This window comes from Trematomus bernacchii, unplaced genomic scaffold (assembly GCF_902827165.1).
Source record: "Trematomus bernacchii unplaced genomic scaffold, fTreBer1.1, whole genome shotgun sequence".
In the NCBI taxonomy this organism is placed as follows: domain Eukaryota; kingdom Metazoa; phylum Chordata; class Actinopteri; order Perciformes; family Nototheniidae; genus Trematomus; species Trematomus bernacchii.
In genome coordinates, this window is record NW_022987654.1 from 1,242,326 (window position 1) to 1,262,263 (window position 19,938).

Below are 19,938 nucleotides of genomic sequence, written 5' to 3' on the forward strand. Positions count from 1 at the left end.
AGCTCTCATGAACTAAAGTTCTCATGAACTACTGTGGGAAAAGTACTTGGTGTGAACGCCCCTTTTGTCATACTTTTGTAGCAAGGTTTAAAACTGTGGTTCAGCTTCAGTCCTTCTCATGGGATTCTTACAATAAATGTTTTTCCCCCTGTGCATCACTGATTAAATAGGATAAGACTGGCTTTAATAAACCAACAAAACACACTTAACTTCAATCTAGGATTCAGTCTGTGTTCACAGAACTTAATCCTGGACTAACAAGGATGTCGGTGTATGCACTGTGAAGGGTGCATAAAATGAGACACCTTGGATAAACATCCTGTCTTATGACACTCAGCACCCCATGATCGATGAGCGATAATTCAAAGTGCAGTAGCATTAAAAGCTACACTTTCACTCCCAAAGCAATTTGTTATTTGAGAGCAAATTAAGGTTTTGGTTTCTGGAAGCTAAGCAAACCCTTCACTGTGGAATGGATAGCAGGACTATTTAGACAGGGTGACCAAGTCAACTCCATGAGGGAGCAAGAAAGAGTCCTGCAAATCGAATATTGGTGCGAGTGCCAAACTACATCTGGGTTTAGACAAGTGTACTGTATAGCTACAAGAATTATGTTCTGGCTCACTTGCATAAATATAGAATATAACGCCATATAAGTCCGGATCGAGAGATGCGGCAAACAAGTTTAAGCTTTAAAAATGATACTCAGTAGGCACTTTAAACCCAAGTAAGAAAAGCAACACAGCAAAGACATAACCTAAAAGTGCATACGGTATAACACTCGTGTCAAAAACTGCTGAAGTGGAATTGAACCTGCCAGTGTCTTACATCAAGGCATTGTCCGTTAAAATAGGAAAAATAATGAGATAAGGCTCTAGACATTGCATATTTAATTTAAAACGTATTTTTAGCAGCATAAAAATGGACCCATACCTAAGATTATACAAAGACCTTGTTTTTGACTCTACTCTTGAACAAACCTGGAGCATGACTCATCCCAGCTAGAAGTTAAAGCTTGAACTGATGTCAAGGAAAACTCATAACTGAGAATGTCTGTATATTTCCACATGTAGATGCACTATGTTGGCCACTCTGGCATTACAAATTATTTTCAATTTGTGAAGTTTAGTAGATCTTTGTAGTCATGTCCTTAGACAGATCCTTGAGAGCTACCACTGTATTAAGTACACAAGTACAATTTAATGTCTCCTTCAATAACTGCTATCTATTAAGGGCTGGTTTCGTTGACACAGTGTCAGAGGTGTTGACTCAACTCTATGGTAATTTATGGGATTGTATATTTAGTGGTGCCGTATAACTGTGAACTGCCTTCCTTAAGAGGTGATACTAATGTTCTGTCTACAATAATTTACATGCAGGGAGGAGAATATCAGCCACTCGACGTAATGTTTTGTCGTGGTTTGTTGACATTGTGTTGGAGAGGTTAATCAACAGGGTTTTTTTAATGACGCAGTGTAAACAAAGGTGTGGCATTATAATCTTCACAAATATACATTGCAGTGTTATAATATTACTGAAAATAATACTGCAGGGCTACTATATTCATTTACTTTAGACTAAATACATCATGAAAACTATCCTTTGGATTTTAAAAAGAGTGTTCCCACAGGATCTGTCATGGCGCTCATCACAAAATGTATTCACTGTATTAATGTGTATCAAATGCACAAAGAGAGTGCCTTTCTTGCTGTAAATATTGTTTTTTTTAACTGTTATTGAGCTTTTGACATAGCAGTTTGTGTTAATATAGCAACTAGAGGTCAAACTCTGTGCCATTACACTTACAGAGCCATGAGAAGAACAGCGTTGTTGCTACTGCTGGCTATGCACTGACACAGTTACCACATATGTGCTGCTTGCTCCACATCAGGTTCCCATCATTAGAGCCTCTTTTCTCTAATTAAGCATCGAGCTGTTTTTCTCTAGGGACAGCCCAGCATAAATATACTTTGAGCCGTAACTCGTTTACAAAGTACAGAAGCTTGTAAGCAGGTTAAACTGTAATATATTCAGGTATAACACACAGTAAGATTGCACTTGCGGCATAGTGGGGACACACACATTCCTATATTTACTGCATAGTAGGGACACACACAGACAGTTATACTTGCATTATAGTTAAAAAAATTCAAAGTGTTGGGAGAAGTCAAACAAATGCAAATGTTCTGCCGATCTGGCTTACAGATGAGCATTGAATGCATCGTTACTCTGCGCAATGTTTCCCAGAGTGTGAAAGAGACATCCTACTATGCTGAAAACACAAGGAGTTTTTTTGCCCCTGGCACTGACACACTTACGTTCCCAGGATCTCTTTGAAGTCATACTGATCCTTCACATCTGTGGTCTTCTTTTTCCAGGCATGGCAATCGTCACCCAGTGGCATCTTCTTGTTGTTACGGTCCAAAACAATGCTAGTGAAGAGAAAAGGAGAGGAGGAAAAGCTCATTAATACCAAAAGTTGAACTGTTTCCCCCCGCTTCCTGCATGAAAAACAAAACTGTGCTGATACTGCAGCTCACTTTTCTTAAATGGTTGATTTTATTGAAGTGACTATAATTGTTTTTGGGGATTTTTCTTACAACTTGGATTACTGACATGGATTTCTTACCGTTTTTGACTGTGATGATGCAATACATGATAACATGTTGGAAGACACTACATTAACCATTCGTAAAAAAAAAGAAGCAGGTCCAATTTCTGTTTAACATTGTTATGTTGTTGTGTAGCAGGCATTTCACTTCATGGTGTCAATGGCATGGTGTGTTGTAGGAGAGTACTTCCCTCAGCTTAGTGTCGCACAATGAACAGAAGTAACGCACCCATTGTTCAGCACAATTAAATGTCATGATGCAAAAAAGATAAAAAAAATTTAAAACAGGTTCAGGCTGTCTAAACCTACTAGTTGTCATCATATCAGCTAAACAAACAGATCATTAGAAAATGTGACAGTCTGATAACATCTACAGTACACCGTTGCATGGGTCCGAGGGTGACATTAAGAATGTGGTAAATTCTGTTTCCTGTCTAGAAAACACACAGAACGTATCGTATGACACTGGATACAGACCAACACAGGCACAGGCTGCATTCAATCTATTCTACAGAAATGCTTGTCACAGGTTAACACTCCGTCATTGTTGTCTTGCAACTCATGACACTTTAGGGTGGTTTGGGTTTCAGCATAATTCAAAGTGGTTCCTGCAATGTTTGCAGCTTGGCAGAGTGAAGAAGAGCTGCTGTGAAAGTATAAGATTGTTTTGTTTTTCTGGCCAAGTATCTTTATGACCTCTCCAGCTTACAGTGGAATGTATGGCAGAGAGGGTAAAAGTCATGGTCAATGTCTACTGGTTAATGAGTCAGTTCAACAATATAGTGATCCATTTTATACCACATGGTTAACAGCTGCATAAAACCCTTGTGTAATAACTTTATTGTCAAACGTTCAATGACTGAAACACACCGAACTGTGTGTCTGTCAGAAGATTCCCACACACACTGTTGTATAAGAGACAAGCTTATCTGGATATAAAATGTCAGCTTATCTGTAATGTGTGTGAATTTACTGAGCTTGTATAATGCTCAAGCTCAGGTGAGGGGATGTGTAAAGCATAAAAACACCTTTAAAAGTAATAAAAAACAAAGGATGTTAATTATTTTTGTCTCTCTTGCTCATGTTTTTCAGAGGAAGTTAACATTCAGATGTTTGTCCTCATGACATTCTCTACTGTCACAGCTATCATCATCTAAACCCAGAAAGTGCCTTTAACTGGAGGCCTGAAGGACTAAAATAGCTCTGTTCATATCAGCGCGCCTCTCTCCTCCTCTGCTCCTGCTGCCTGCCTGGCAACTTCACTGTCTGTCTACATGAGATGATGTAACGTATTGTTCTCAACTGTACAAGAGCCATTTTGTTAAAGACATTATAATAATCCTTTTCCTATTATTTCTGAGTCGAATCATTAAAATGCTGAATTGTGTTTCTGACTGGCACTGGGCTGCTCTCAGAATAAATGTTAACAGGACAGGACCTATGCTAGCTGCAGACACTGATTGCTGTGTGCACACACACCCACACACACACACACACACCGCACACACCAGCACACACACACACACTCGCGCCTTCACTAATGTCAGAAGTCAGCTTCATACGTGTCGTCATGGAAACCCAAAGCAGCTGTATCTGAGAGTCGACATTGCGTTAGCAGCTTAGGTGGAATTCATTCTGGACACTTTAATGCTTTTGATTCATTACCAAAAACCACAACAGCGTCCATGTTTTGTTATTGGATATGAATAAGAACAGCATATCTCACACAAAAAGCAATGACAATGATATAACCTGATCAGGTATACACAGCATCTGAACAGTGTAACCAAAGGTTCCAGGAACAAACTGCACAAAGGATTACATTTCAAATTGTTATCATTCATCATTTCCTCTACCGCATTTTGCATGCCATTTGAAGCAACTTAAGTAAAAGGAAGTATTTCCAAACATGGCATGGTAAAGCAGCATGCAATGTGCTTAGAGGAAGCAGTAAGAGGAAGTCCAGTCAAATGTCTGGTAAATGTTTGCTGGTAAATCTGCACCTTTAAAGCCTCTCTGTTGCTGGAAGGTAATAACTACTGTAGGGCACAAACAAACAATACATAGCAGACTGTAACTCTAGTCCTCAGTAAGTCTTCAACTTGACACCAGTCTCTTTCTTCAGAATTGAGGATCCATTACCAAGCATGATTTTTTTGTTGGTCACTCAGCGTTGGAAAATACAGGACAGTTATGCATGTTCTGGCATGTTGAGATTCTTTCTTGTTACAAATGAGATGAGTTTGTGTTGGACTAGTTGACTAGCTGGTCAACACAGAAATAGTATGTACTGATTAAGCATTGGTTAACTGTTTAATAAGAACACATATCAATCATTTGATGATTACCGCCTCTTAAGATGAGTTTGCTTTCAAAACACCACTACCACAATAAAGACTTTCAACTCCAACCTCATTTACATTTTATAGACTGAATTCATGCATTACAAAGGCATATCAAAAACAACAGTTAGGCCTTGTAAACTTTAGGCCAAATATAATTGCACAAGACCAATTGGAGAAAATACTGAAGTCAGAGAAACGGTCACATACTGCTTCTTTGTAGCGTCTCACTTTGCTCATATGGAGATTCAGAGAGATTTATGTTAATTCATTCACTGATATTGAACATCACAGTCATTTTAACATCATGGCCTTTTAAAATCTATAAATGCATCTGAACTTTGATCGGTACTGGTTGTGCTCATTTCAGAAATCGACCAGAATTTACAGATACACACCTCAATATTCTTCAAAACACTTGGATTTCACTTCAATGGCGCAAACATCCACATATGTTTAACTTTATACAACTTTATATTACATTTCATACAACACATGTCAAGCAATTGGAGTTCAAGGGACAATGTTCAGCAAGTAGGGTCTGCTTTTCAAACAGGCAAAAGATATTGAGTAAGGTTCAAGTTACTGACACGCAGGGGCAGATAGGGGCAAGTTTAAAAAATGTGGGAGAGTAGAGGAGAGAGACACATGCAGGTATCGCATGAACAAGGCCAAAAACAGCCAAATCATGTCTACTGATGACATGACTTTTGGCCAACGGGTGAAGATGAGCTGCTCAAAACCCAAGAAGCAAAAGGATTGAGGAGGAGATGCATGATATTAAAATCACAAACCCTGACTAGTATGTAACATGCAGCATTCATTCTTTTCACAAAGGTTTACACAAAAGATAGTCGCAGTACTCACTGGTTTCCCATTGCTGTGATGTGCAGAAGACGGAAGAAAGACACACACACACACACGACCACAGTTAAAGGTGACGAACAGACATGTGGTAACTGTGTTGTGTGAAATTTTCTTTTTAATGGTGTGAAAACTTTTAGCAACACTACACACACGAAGGACCTAGAACATACTAACAGACACACTTAAGAGTGCTGATACTAAAACTAGATGTCTAAAAGCTAACTTAAAGCAACTGCTCTTGAACACATCACTTGTTTTGTGTGAACTGGATGGCTCCAGTCTCAGCGGAAGACGACCAAGACTTGTCATGTGAACGGACTGCTTTCCTTGTAGAGCAGATTCACTACACTGAAAGCCTAATAGGTCTAGTTTGTGTAATGATTTTAAACGTATTTACTTATTTCAGAGCTTTATCAGGGTATGCGCATAGCTACGTCTCAAATATTGCAATGCTTTCAGAGCTGCAGAGGCACTACGCTCATTATCAATCTGAATGCTGCCCTGAAGAGAAAAGCTAAGCATTCCCCTCACACCTGGCTGGGCAGGTTTTGTATCAGATTCCATAGAGTATAATGCATTTTTTGAAGGACAGTAATAGTATTTTCTAAATCCCAGAAGTGTTATGTTTTCCCATAATGGCTTTATTCTCTCTTTGTAAAGAAGGAAATAAACACATCAACAGAAGTGAAATGCATGCAGCTGGAGCCAGCACAACAAAACTCCATTCACACACTTAGTACAAAAAATACAAATGATTCATTGTTTCAAATGGTTGAACTGATAAAGATAAGAGGTATCTGTAGTGGTGGGCGAGTGTATTTTCTGTAGGCCAGTGTTTAAACAAAGAGATAGCAGTGGAGAGATAGTTCCGGATTCCCTGTTTAATAACTTGTACCCTTCATTATTATCTATTGATTACCTATATATTCTGTTCTGCATGTCCCTCGATCCATCAACCCTATTCATCCACTGGCTCAGTGACAAACACAGAGATATTGACTAATGCAGTCTGCAAATCTTCTTTAAAAGTGACCTTTTTAAGTGATAGCAGACTTATTCCATAAGAGATTAGAATGGTTTTTGTGTATGAAAGAGAGATGAAAGAGAAACAAAAAGAGGGAAAACGAAATTAGAAATGAGTGAGGGGGTAAAAATACACATCCTGTCATGTTGACTGAGAAATCCTGCATGCTATTTTTGCAGTGAAGAATGATAATAATAACACCATCGCTGTTTATATGTGGTCAGACCATATTGTAGAAAAAAAATCTTGACCTTATAAGGTTACAATAATTCAGAAAGAAGTGAAGTTATACTGGTTGCATGGAAGAAGACAGGTGTCACTTCAGTCCCTCATACAGTCCATTATCTTGCAAACTGCAGCTTCAGTTACACAGGTCCTCTGCATGTGAGTGAGTATACATAACGAGACTGACAGTAAACTTCAGCAGCCTCCACTGAAATATAGTTTTAAAGTCAACAAAACCCCTGTCAGAGAGTTGTAAAACGTTCCTATAATCGAAAATGAGTGCATGTTAAGCGCTTGTTAAGGTTAGCTAGTGATAAATGCCGCCAGAAAACCCGGGCAAAGATCCACGCTCTAACATCCGTCTAGCCTTTGAGAGTCAGAGTTAAAAGTTTGTGTCATGACAGTGCAGCAGCAGTCCTTCCTACCTGAAATGTAACGGGGAGTAATGTCCAGCAGCCGTGTGTTCTTCCGTCTGTCCGTCTCTAGTCTCTACAACTCGGAGCGCCTCACGCGGAATCTGTACTAACCTCACCAGCAGCGCTCCTCCTGACGTCACCTCAGGGCAGGCCGGCCCACCGACCAATCAGAGCCCGAGCTGTAAACACAGGTAAACATTTTTGCCACGCTATTGGTCACCTCCCCGTGACACCCTGGCTGCACTTATAACAGGAGGTGAGTGTGTCGGTGAGCAGCCTTAATGGTTTTATCTGGTGGCCCTATGCTGAAAACCAAGCAGAGTTGGAAGAAGTACTCAGATCTTAGTTGTACTTAAGTAGAAGTATATATACCAAAGTGTAGGAATACTCTGTTACAATTAAAAGTCCTGCAATCAAAATGTTACTCAAATAAAAGTATTAAAGTATTGGCATCTAAATATACTTAAAGTACCAAAAGTACTCATGCAGATTGGCCCATTTCACAATCATATATATTTTATGTTTTGATTATAATTATTGATGTGTTTATCACATTTATACCTCGATTGTACTTAAGTACAGTACTTGAGTAAATGTACTTAGTTACTTTACAATACTGAAACTATGGCATTCAAGCTACCAACAAAGATGTATTAATATACAACAATGCAATACTCTGTAAATAATAAGCCAACTGTACAGTTTGTTGGTACTCTGGCACTCATTACATTTGAATCTCAATCATCTGGATTGGTAGACTTTATCATCTATCCCATTTCAGCATATTTGTATTTGTACTTTTGTTATATATTGATGAAAATCAATGGAAGTTGCTAAATTATTTGTGGTCTTAGAAAAATATTAATGGTATGAGTATTCACAGAGAAAATGAAAATGGCTTTGCAGATGCAGGGATTATCTCTAAAACTCTGGATCACATGATCACTTATTTAATATAGACCTGATCCAGAGGTAAAGGTCACACACAATGACAAAGACCAAGGCTACAAAACTGGTTCACATAACTAATATAAGCCTTTTAGTAGTAGGCTGATGGTAGAGTTTGTGGTAGCAGCAAACTTCTGACCGCAAGTACTGTTTTAGGCTCATTGATTTGATCTTCTTTTTCAATTATTTGATTTGATTTAAATCAACTTTTTAAATATTTTTAAATATTTTGTCTTGTCCTAACGGACCTTGTCCATTTATCCTGCAAGGTGCGAGCAGACTTTGCTATCGTGAATTTGTGCAGATTGTCTCAGATTAAGTTGGTCTTGTGCTCCATCTGGTGGATAGTGGGCCACAAACAGGCAAGGTCAAGAATATTACAAGTCTGCAATCTGCAATAGTTATAGTGTATAAAAAATGTTCTCTCTGACATGTCATGTCAGAAAAAGTACAGGTGTAATAAGTAACTTTAATTAATGAAAGTTACATCTCATTTCATGTAGGCCTATCTACATGTATGTGTCAAGGGATAACGGTATGCACACCATTTCTTGCAAAGAGCAAGAACTTAATTCCTGGGCCTATCAAAAACAAGCGGGGCACCATATGTACACAGGGTTATCACACTGTGATAAACAGCTAGGCCTCTTCACCTCTAACCTTCACTCTTAAAAAACTACAATTTGGCATTACCTTTCATTTCCTAGTTAAGGCATTTCAAAGGAATGGCTTCTGTTAAGGATGCTGCCAATACCTTATTCATTGGATAGCAGTAGCTAATTCTGTAGGTTCTTGGCTCTTGGTAACCCCAAAATTATTTAAATATTTTACAAAAAGTCAATCCGAACTTTGTTTTTGTATACAAAAGTAAAATGCTACTTGATGCAACAATATTATCTAGAAATGTCACATATATTATAAATATGATTATAAACACAGTCAAAGGCAATTTTTCTGAACAATGATAACTTTTACTTTTTATACTTTACATTTTGCTGATAATACTTTTGTACTTTTACAAGTAAGGTTTTGAATGCAATACTTTTACTTGTAATTAAGTAATTTGACAATAATGATTTGGCACCTTTACTCAAGTAAGGCATCTGAATACTTCTTCCACCACTCATAATGTCATGTTAACAACAACAAGGTTAAACATTGAATTTCCCCGTGGGAATTATTAGTGGTTGAAAAAGTACTCAGATCTTGTAAAAGTAGAACTACTACCTCAGAATAGGAATACTATGCAAAAGTCCTACATTCAAATTATAACTAAAGTGTTATTTAAGTGTTTTTTATATTTCACATCATTAGTCCAAATATGCAAAGTAACTAAAGGTATTTAATAAATGTAGTGGAGTAAAAGTACACAATCTACCTCTGGATTGTAGTGGGGTAGAAGAACAAATGAGCACAAACTGAAATACTCAAGTTAAGAACAGGTCTCTCAAAGGTGTACAATACTGTAGGCCTACATCACTGGGGTTTATTAATAAAGTATGTATCCTTCTTCGCCGATGGGGGCGCTGTGGTGCACACGGCACTGTTTCTGCTCCAGTAGGTCCCTCTCAGCTTCGTCGGCAGGGAGCTGACAGTTGCCTAGTGACGAAAAACTATCCGCTGCTGATTTCCTGCGTTCAAAACCTCATCGCTGGCACTCTGAGCTGAAGTTTTCCCAACATATTTCACAGGTTTATCTCGACTGTGCAGCTCGAGTATGGGACGAAATAAACCAGTTATTGTTCCTGGACATGTCGTGTAATGTCTTCAGCGTTTCTGGTCGCGTTATGAAGATTTTCCTGAAGGACAATGAATAATTATATTTTCATCAGGGTCGTCGGGAAAGGGAGCTATGGGGAGGTGAACTTGGTGAAAAACAAAACAGACAGAAAACAGGTGATGTTTGTGTGTGTGTGGAATTCAATACACCCAAAAACTACTTAAATAAGCTACGTAGCTTTAACAATTGGTGTTGCTTGAAACGTTATAATCACCAGGCATGACTCTACAAAGACTCAGCTAAGCTTCAACTAGCTTAAAGTTAGCTAAAGTATGCTAAAACATAACAGATTTGTTTACGCTCTTTTATATTATATTTGATATGTATGAACACAATACTAGTAACAGCTGGAAGACAGGACTCAACAGTAATATGTTAGTAAAAACTATTTGTGTTGTTATTTATTACAGGAAAATAACATTCAGCTGTTTCCTGTCTGCATCGTCCTTTAATATTCCCTAAGGATTTGTAACAACAACATTTTTTATATTAAGCCATTTAAATTAAAGAAACGGTAGCTGGATGATAATTGTTCTGACCATCATGGGGACTGTTATCCCCCTCTTGTAATGGAAGTTTGTAGTTAGAACCTAAGCTATAAAACAATAACAACAAATAATTCATGTATGTTGGATCTCAAACTGTTTGCAGGATTTCAGAATCTGTGGTCTACACCTCTCTTCACCTTTTACCAAAACATGATATGATGTCAATGAGAACTGAAGCTGATTTGAAATGCTTTACTTTTCCCACTTTATGGGGACTTTTCATATGTTATGCCAGGTATATATATATATTTTATTTAACCAGGTAAAAGACTCATTGAGATTAAAATCTCTTTTCCAAGAGTGACCTAGGTATTTTGGTTTCTAAAAGTGTTAGTCCACAGACAATAGAATAACAAATACTGTTTGTTTTCCATAATTTCCATCCATCAGGGAGAGTCATTGTGCCTATTCTCTTTTCTCCAGTATGTCATTAAGAAGCTGAATTTAACCACCTCCTCGAAGCGGGAGCGGCGTTCTGCAGAGCAGGAGGCGCAGCTTCTGTCCCAGCTGCGACATCCCAACATCGTGACGTACAGGGAGTCTTGGGAAGGAGATGACTGCCAGCTGTACATTGCCATGGGTTTCTGTGAAGGCGGTGACCTTTACCACCGACTCAAACAGCAAAAGGGCGAACTGTTACCTGAGAGGCAGGTGGTGGAGTGGTTTGTCCAGATAGCCATGGCTCTCCAGGTACTGAAGGCCATGCAGGGCAGACATCATTTATTTTCTTTATATGAATACAGGACACCTGTAGTCACTGTTGTGATTTTGCTTTGCAGTACTTGCATGAGAGGAACATTCTTCACCGGGACCTTAAAACACAAAACATCTTCCTGACAAAGACCAACATCATCAAAGTTGGAGACCTTGGCATCGCACGGGTGTTGGAGAACCAGAATGACATGGCCAGCACTCTCATAGGGACCCCTTACTACATGAGTCCAGAGCTCTTCTCTAATAAACCCTATAACCACAAGGTAATATGGTTGAATGAGTTTACTATGTGTTTTTATTTGTGAATTGTTATAGTACTGCTTTACAAATTGATTTTTCTCTGTTTCTTTAGTCAGATGTATGGGCCCTGGGCTGCTGTGTGTATGAAATGTCCACACTGAAACATGCCTTCAATGCCAAGGACATGAACTCGCTGGTTTATCGCATCGTAGAAGGAAAGGTAGATATTCTAGGTTTTTAATTGATTCTCTTTTCTCTAACTAGTACAGCATATCATGTTTCTGAAACCTTGATTTGGCCAAATAGTTTCAAAACGATTTATAACATTTCCCTCTGGTTTTCTCATCAGCTGCCACAGATGCCCAGCAGGTATGACCTCCAGCTGGGAGACCTGATCAAGAGCATGCTGTGTAAGAGACCTGAAGACAGGCCTGATGTCAAACTGATCCTCCGACAGCCCTACATCAAACGACAAATTGCAATGTTCCTCGAGGCCACTAAAGAGTAGGTGGCACCGACAGCAGACTGCCTAATTGTTCAATTCTAATTTCATTAAAGCTGTTCATAGTATGCACATTTCACTAAACATCTATTGGAACTATTCTGTACATCAGTCAGATATTTGTCTCTCTTTTATTTTTGTTCCACTGAAACAGTGAGCTGCTAGCCTTGAGCAGAATATCATCTTTTCTTACATGTTTGTGTTTAATTTGGTTCTGAACAGAAAAACTGCCAAGTCTAGAAAGAAAGCTGAGGGGGGCAGTGGGGATTGTGGTGCCAACAGTGGACCGTCTGTGGTGTCATCTCAGCCAAAACCTGAGAGAAGTCCCCAGCATGCACCTCCAGCCAGGGCCAAATGGGTGAGTGAGTCCAGAATTGCAACACTGGTTTAACACAGACAACACACAACTATAACATGAACATATTTTAGATTATTCCTACAGTTTCTCAACCACTCAGTATTGAATTACTGTGTTGTTATTTATAGAATTGTACTTTTTCATTGGATTAGAAGCCTATCATGTCCAATACCATGTTTTACGGCAAACTAGCATAGCACTAGTTTTTGATATCAAATGCTTGTTCATGGAATGGATTTGTCTGCTTAGATATATTGTCATGGATTCTAATGCATTTGCTCCACTTTAGAGTTAGTTATCACAATGCTATCAGTGGGCTGCTGTACTTGTCCAATAGCAAGCAATAAGGATTGTTGTAACCGTAATGTTTCTGATTGGATCAGTTCAACAGAAGCAATACAACATGTATAATATTCTTGCCACATTGTCTAACCTTATTAAATGTCCAGTATAACATACATAACACTGTATCCAGGTTTTACAAATCAAACAATTTAGTCCTGAATAAGTTTAATTACTGAATACAAATGTTTTTTGTGTGTGATTTTATCCTGGCTGTTAATGTTGCAAAGGTTCCAGTGGATTGCTGTAAACACTAAAGCTTCTTCACTTTCTTCACAGTGTTTATCATGTTTTTGTTTCTTTCTCTTTCATTTTAGAAAGAAGAGAAATCACAACCCAAACCTCCTTCCCCAGACGCTCTCATTGCATCCATGGCAACCATCAGCAACATCAATATTGATGTCCAACGTCAGGAGGATGAGGACGTGATGAAGAGGCAGGTGCATGGGCCCCCGTCCGCTGTGTCTCATCACCGTGGAGGGAATGAACCCGTGACTCACAGTGTGCACAGAGACAGCCAGGGGAGAGGGAAACCAGATCCCACTCCCACCCCTCCCCCTGCTAAGCCCCCTCTGAAGTCTGTATCAGGTGTTGCCAGTCAGGGAGCAAAAGAGAGGATGGCACCCAATGGATTGTTGGGTAATCATCCACAGGCTGCACCAAACCCTGCGGATACATTTTCTGTGATTGAGAAACAGATGTCAGATGTGGATAATAAGGATGACACCATGGAGTTACTTAAAGAGGCTGACCTGCAGAGCCCAAAGCTGGAAGCTGAGAGAGAGGAGGCTCTTTCTACACCTGAGAGGAGATCTGCACACAAAACTAATAAAGAAAACATTGAAGTTAATATGGACGATAAAGGTGACACCATTACCCTGCTGAAGGGAGCTCCGACCAAACACAATACCCCTGACATCCAAGTAGGTGCTCTTATTAATATGGAGTATATGTTCTGTTTGTCTCATAAAGTATTCTTGTCTATTTTGAATGTGTTAATTAATTTATTATATTTTTTTGTGTTTGTAGGAAAGCCTAGAATCTACCGAAAAGCTATTAGAGCCATTCCCTCCAAAACTGGTGAGCATTACAATTATTTCACTCTTTAACCTGTTATGCCCCATAGCCCCCGCCGGCAGGGGCTACAGGCTTTTCTTTTTTTCACGAAACTGTCTCTCAGGGCTTCTTAACATTTAATATCTATGAATGTGTCATACTCACTTAACGGGAAGAAACTCAGCTAACTGACGATATGAACCATTTTTACCGAAATAAAACACAAGTCTCACAAGAAGCGTCTAAATGAGCCCTGAGTGAAAAAATGCTAACGCACTTAGCACAGAACTCTAGGTATAAATACTTTATTACGTATGGAAACTGCACAAACAAGATATCCGATTAAAGCTGAGATTCCACATATTCTAAAGGTATTAGTATCATCACTGAGCGATCAGAACTCGCGACATGGGAAGCAAACACAGACATCACAACACGTAGCTTTAGGTAGCAAAAACTGAGATATTCTTACCTTTGGCTGTTGTTCTGATCAAAAGTTGTGTTCAATGGCATTAAAACGAGAAAAACGCGGCTGAAGGTTAATCCATAGGTTAATCCAATGTGTCTGTGTCGCTTTAAAAAAATTACTGATAATCCATCATTCCATTTTTATGTCAAAAACTGAGTCTTCATATTAGCTGAATGTGTGACACAGCTGTGCTCCCAGAGGCACAATGTTGGAAGATTTTAGCCACTGAGGAAACAATGTTATTGAATCTCTTTAGGAGCCTGTTCTGGAAGAATCTCCCTCACCAGCCAGTAAACCGGGTCGGACCCCTCCGTGCCCAACTCCCCTGTTCCTCTCATCAGAACCGTCAGTGTCGCAGCAGCACAGAGGCAGGGATGTTAGACGGACACTTGGGGATCAGGAAAAGGTAAAGACAAATAGATCAACTCAAGGATTGTTGGTGCTGTGGATTAAAATATAAAACATTTTACAGCAGGTCTGTTACTGGATTATTAAGGCCAGTGCCCCTTGGGACAACATTTGAAACATAAGAAAGAAACCTTTCCACCATAACATATTTCTGCTCAAATACTGTCTACTGTTTTCTCCAACTGAACATCATATTGCATTTGGGAATGGACACGCAATTTATGCTAGGAAATATCCTCTTTAATAAGTACAGTACATTTCTCAGCAGTTTTATATCCAACCAGTTAATATGACACATTTGAGACTTAAAATAACTAAACGATCTATATTCATTCATCTTAATTCAACTTTGATGTATTATGTTTTGCCCTCTGTAAGTCCAAGGTGGCTGCTCCTAGACCTTTACCTCCACTCCCTGTTGAGAGCACAGCCGTGGAGAGGACGAAGAGGAGCAGGAGGAGCACAGAGGGCAAGAAATCCAGTGCAGCTGCCACCTCCACCTCAGTGAGCTCCTCGAAGGACGGGTTCTTACCGCTGCCACAGGTGAGAGTTCTTCTCCACTCACGCACAAGAACAAAAGCTAAATAGACTACAAAACAAAATTAAAACTCTGTTATTGCCCTGATTATTATTGGGACTTTGTTATATTCTTGCCGAATTCAGCAAATAATAATAACAGAACATTTGTCGATTTTACTATCAGGATCGTCCTCTCACTGCCAGAGAGAGGAGAAGACTGAGGCAGTCCCAGGAGGTTTCCAGCCATACAGGTACCTAGTTTTAATTTCCTGAAACACAAAAATCATAGTTGGAAATACAAAAAATGTAAAACAGTATAAATAGATGAATTGATTTGGGTAACTTTCCTGTTGTTTCTACAGACGTTAGTGCTGTGAGAAGGGCATCTTATGATGTCACTTCCACCAAGGAGGAGCACCACAACTCTCCATACACCAGATCTGTTTCAGCATCTTTCACTGAGATCAACTGTAAGGTATGGACACCCCATCTTTTTGGATGACTATTAGAATGAAATGTGCCTTGTGATTTTTAAACAGAAGTGTGTGTGAAATGTCCGTCACAATAATGGGATGTGTTTTATTACAGCAGGATAAGTTGCCGGAGCAAAGGTCAGATGAAGACGAGTGCAGCTCATCCACAAGTTCCACAGAACGTTTGGAGGGAGACTGCAGGGAAAAGTAAGAGCAAACTGATGTTCATTTCATTTCTCTAGAAGGTCTGATATCATACTAGTTTTTTGTGTAAACCGTGTAAAAAAAGTACTTTTGTACATTGTGCTGTATTATCCCTGATTTATGGTTCATCTGCAGGAAGACCGATTCAGGTGACATGCACGATTTAGTCAACATGATGACCCAAACTTTGAGAATGGATATTGGGGACGGTGTGACTGAGGTGGACACAAGTGGATTTAGCTCTACCTCGTTGCCAGAATTCAAACTGAACAGGAAGTACAGAGACACCCTGGTGCTTCATGGGAAGGCTCGAGAGGATGCGGAGAACTTGTCACTCGGTGAAATACCAATCGGTTAGACATTTTGATCAAACGCTATCTTGCATCATTCAGGCATTCTGGAGACTCTTTGTGTTTAACCTGCCTCCCTCTAAAAGGCTCGTCGTCTGGTCCAGCCAAGATCAGGAGAGCCATAGAGAAACTGAGGACAGATGTGGTGAAGGGTCTGGGGGTCAAGCTGCTGGACAGGGTCCTGGAAATCATGGAGGTGGAGGACGATACCAAACGAGAGGTATGATGTTCAACAAATCACACCAAATCATATGTACTGTACCCAGGGTTTAACAAACAAATCAGGAAGCAGCTAAATATGATCTTGGGAAATATGTGTGTTCATTTTTGCAAAATGCTTTTTTGAAAATGATCAGGAGTATCATGGTTTGCTTAGGTGCAATACATTGTGGAAGTCCCAAAGATGAAAGAGTGGTGTACAAGTTACATACAGAGATTGATTTATTAGTGTATGATGCATTGGTTAGGTCAATGCATTCATTTAATCTTGTCTTTGTGTTAAGAGTTCTGAAAATCAATAAATTAGACTGACTTCTTTGTGAAAATGTATGTTATATTTAAGATCATATTGTATGATATTCTGTCCATATCACACCTTAGAATATAATAACTGGTCCATGGACAGTGTAATCGATTTGTCTGAGACGTCAAGCCAGATAATCCAGCTGTCCTGTTTCCTAAATGATAAGTGAGCATCCTTTTTTTCCCATGCAGCTGTGCCTTCGAGATCAGATGGGAGATGAGAAGTACCAAGCCTATGCTGTGATGGTGAGGCAGCTGAAATTCTTTGAGGATATTGCCGTCAATGGCTAGAAGAAATCCTGAATACAACAGAGAATATGTTCAATGATACCAATTGTGAAAAGAGGCTTTTTGATTGATCTCTAACAAGAACATTTGTCTACGGGAGAAATATTTCAGCTTTCAAGTGTGCTCACCGAATATGAATTGTTGCCTGCCCAGACACCAACACAAGCTTGTTTGTAGATTGAATTTCCACAATGCTCAGGTGCGAGCAGTCTTCTGTTAATAACTGTTTAAAGTTCCTTTTTTACCTTGTTTTTCAAAAACAGAATTCTTAATTACTGCTGTAATTTGCAGACTGTCTATGCATATTTTGAGTCATGTTAAAGCACTCTTTGTTTTTCTACTTTCTGTAATGGATACTTGTTTATTTATAATCCATCTATACATTTCAATAATTGTTTCATCTATGCTGTTTCTTTGAAGACACTAGATCTCCCTGTTCTTGCTGTATTCTAATTTCTTATACACAAAATAATGTAATGTAGATGTATTGCAGATATTAATATTTGAATCTTTTCTAATAAATTCTAAAATGTGATTTCTTTATCGGTCTACAACCTTTTTTGATGTCAAGAACCACAATAAAACAACTTGGTCATTTAAAGTGACAAATATAGAGTAACACTAAATAAAAATGCATCTTTCGGATACAATAACATACTCAATAACTCTTACAGGTAGAGAAATACACATGAAACATCACATTTATAAAACAGAGAATCAGATGTTTATTATTTGGACAGTATTTCACTATTGACTTACAAACACTGTAACAATGTTTCCTTCCTAAATGCTTCAGATGTAGACTGTAAAACAAAGTTCCAAATATTTTCTGATAAAGGATGTATTAACAGCTGGGCAGGGAATGTTCTGAGTTATTTATGCTTCTTCTTCTTGAGGGCTTCCTGAGGTTTTTGGCTTGGCTCCGCGCTAGTCTCTGGAATAATTGGCTGCCAGGACAGAGGATTCTGTCTATACATCGGCCATGGAGGCAGCGTCAACTACAGTCAAGAACAGAAAAAGATATTATTTAATGATGGCTGTTGTTTATGCACCCCTACAAGAAGTACACACATGGTATGCAACCACAAAGCAGCCAGCAATCAGATTGAGATTATTTATATCAACACTACATCGTATCTATATGTCCTCGCTTCGCTAAAACAATCACTGAAGGATTCTTACCACACAGGACACCACAAATCCAGCCAAGACGATGTACACTGTCCATCCAAACTGTTCAATGATCAGACCGTACACAAATCCAATCACCTGGAAAGATGATACAAAAGATATCAGGGAACCTGACAACAGGTAAACAATATATAGATTTCAGTAAGAATGTTTTAATTGCTGGTTTGCATGTGTCGTGGTTAGTTACCGCTGAGATGAGTATTATTCCTTGGAAAATCTGTTCAGCCAGTTTCTGGCCTTTATAATCCTGTAACACAAGGAAGGGGACAAACATAATTTAGGCAACATTTATCAAGCATCAAACAATGTTGCTACGGGCTCATGGTCCAGATCGAGAAAAGTATATACAAAACCATAATAATTTAAAAACAATTGTTGTTTACTATTTTTGTATAAATACTATTCAGAGAAAAGTATACATATGTGTTAAGAACTGGGATTGGAAGCACTAAACCTTGTTTGATCATTGATTAGGAAAATACAGTAATACATAAGATTTAAGACTAACATTTCACTTGCACTACATCATCTATTGCTTTTCTTATAGCATCATAATAATTTTGTTGACGTCTATGTACGCGTGCTTTAGTGTAAATGAACCTCAAATGTGCAGTAAAGACTGGTGAACAATATTCTCTTAGCAGGGTAAACATTTCACAAGATCAGTACAGATTGAGACAAGGGAGTAAATGGGGCCACCACTGCAGAATAAATAACCGACGAAACTGATACCTATAAACTGAGAGTTGCCTTATAGCCTTGTTTAGCTGTTAAGCACAATCGGTCAGAGACATTGGATGGTTGGTTAACATATTTTGAAGGATGTAAACCGTTTGCTAGCAGCTGTTATCAATGCAATGGTTAGCTAGGAAATAATGTCACCGTTAGCTTGATACAAAAGCATGAATTAATAACTTGCTAAATAATTCCTCTTCACGTTAAAAAGGATAAAAATGTCTTACCATGTGCGATGGGATGGATTTGAATATCGACAGCATGTTTGTACTTGAAGTAAATTAAAGCACAAACGGAGAAATTGTGGAGCAAACCAAACCGAAGTAGTTTGACTTCCGGTTTGAAAAAGCTACGTCGTGTTGTGAAGGACCCATCCGGGTACTTCTGAGGGTTGTAACATTTTTACCAATAATTAAAAACAATATAGTAGCTAAATCATTATGAATACAAATGTAATCAAAACTAATTGTGTATTTAACAAATATTTAATCTGAAATATGAAACTGTATTTTTTCTTTATTTTATGTATTTTCTTATGACTTTATATGTCTACCACTGATACCAACTTTTTTGTATATAAAATAAATGATGTTCATAATGTTCTTGAATAAATAAAGGAACACAAATATGTGAAATCCTGAATGTCTGCGCAGCTTCTAACTAACAGGGAATGGATTTAGTAAAGTGCGGCGCGTTTTGAACACAATTGATTTGGTGGTAGTGAAAAGCTTTGCCTGACTAAATTACCTTTAGTCAATATGTCTCATGACTTAAACCTATGCATATTTAATTATACAATGTTGAAC

General features: G+C 38.6%; 3 protein-coding genes across 4 annotated transcripts in view; 1 reads left to right on the forward strand and 2 right to left on the reverse strand.

Moving 5' to 3' along the window:
* Positions 1-7,672, reverse strand: part of camk1b (calcium/calmodulin-dependent protein kinase Ib) — a 32,755-nt gene extending 25,083 nt beyond the window's left edge. The window contains exons 1-2 of the mRNA XM_034134971.1: positions 7,495-7,672; positions 2,319-2,432 (exon numbers count right to left, since the gene is read on the reverse strand). Of these exons, the coding sequence (XP_033990862.1) occupies positions 2,319-2,404 (86 nt within the window). The 5' untranslated portion in view covers positions 2,405-2,432; positions 7,495-7,672. The remainder of the gene's footprint in view (positions 1-2,318; positions 2,433-7,494) is intronic.
* Positions 7,673-10,047: 2,375 nt separating this feature from the next.
* nek4 (NIMA-related kinase 4) lies at positions 10,048-17,741 on the forward strand. 2 transcript variants are annotated; one of them, XM_034135086.1, is made up of 16 exons: positions 10,048-10,329; positions 11,185-11,451; positions 11,541-11,738; positions 11,828-11,935; positions 12,065-12,219; positions 12,440-12,575; positions 13,235-13,840; positions 13,947-13,997; positions 14,699-14,848; positions 15,229-15,393; positions 15,554-15,620; positions 15,732-15,844; positions 15,958-16,049; positions 16,182-16,399; positions 16,483-16,616; positions 17,111-17,741. In XM_034135086.1, exons 1-16 carry the CDS (start codon positions 10,243-10,245, stop codon positions 17,207-17,209), a joined length of 2,646 nt encoding a protein of 881 aa, XP_033990977.1. In that variant the 5' UTR covers positions 10,048-10,242; the 3' UTR covers positions 17,210-17,741. The 2 variants fall into 2 exon arrangements, with proteins under 2 accessions (XP_033990977.1, XP_033990978.1); XM_034135087.1 differs by having other exon boundaries at positions 15,961-16,049.
* Positions 17,742-17,905: 164 nt separating this feature from the next.
* On the reverse strand, positions 17,906-19,530 carry spcs1 (signal peptidase complex subunit 1). Its single transcript, XM_034135088.1, has 4 exons — positions 19,360-19,530; positions 18,585-18,644; positions 18,389-18,475; positions 17,906-18,204 (listed from the first exon to the last, which is right to left on the reverse strand). Exons 1-4 carry the CDS (start codon positions 19,393-19,395, stop codon positions 18,079-18,081), a joined length of 309 nt encoding a protein of 102 aa, XP_033990979.1. The 5' UTR covers positions 19,396-19,530; the 3' UTR covers positions 17,906-18,078.
* Positions 19,531-19,938: the final 408 nt, after the last annotated feature.

Excerpts from the sequence above, each read along its gene's own strand:
- nek4 (XM_034135086.1), top strand. The coding sequence starts at position 10,243 with ATGAATAATTATATTTTCATCAGGGTCGTCGGGAAAGGGAGCTATGGG. Across the intron at positions 15,845-15,957 it reads TCACTGAGATCAACTGTAAG|CAGGATAAGTTGCCGGAGCA; the intron begins GTATGGACACCC and ends GTTTTATTACAG. Across the intron at positions 16,400-16,482 it reads ACTCGGTGAAATACCAATCG|GCTCGTCGTCTGGTCCAGCC; the intron begins GTTAGACATTTT and ends TCCCTCTAAAAG.
- spcs1 (XM_034135088.1), bottom strand. The coding sequence starts at position 19,395 with ATGCTGTCGATATTCAAATCCATCCCATCGCACATG. Across the intron at positions 18,476-18,584 it reads GAATAATACTCATCTCAGCG|GTGATTGGATTTGTGTACGG; the intron begins GTAACTAACCAC and ends TCATCTTTCCAG. Across the intron at positions 18,205-18,388 it reads GATTTGTGGTGTCCTGTGTG|TTGACGCTGCCTCCATGGCC; the intron begins GTAAGAATCCTT and ends TCTTGACTGTAG.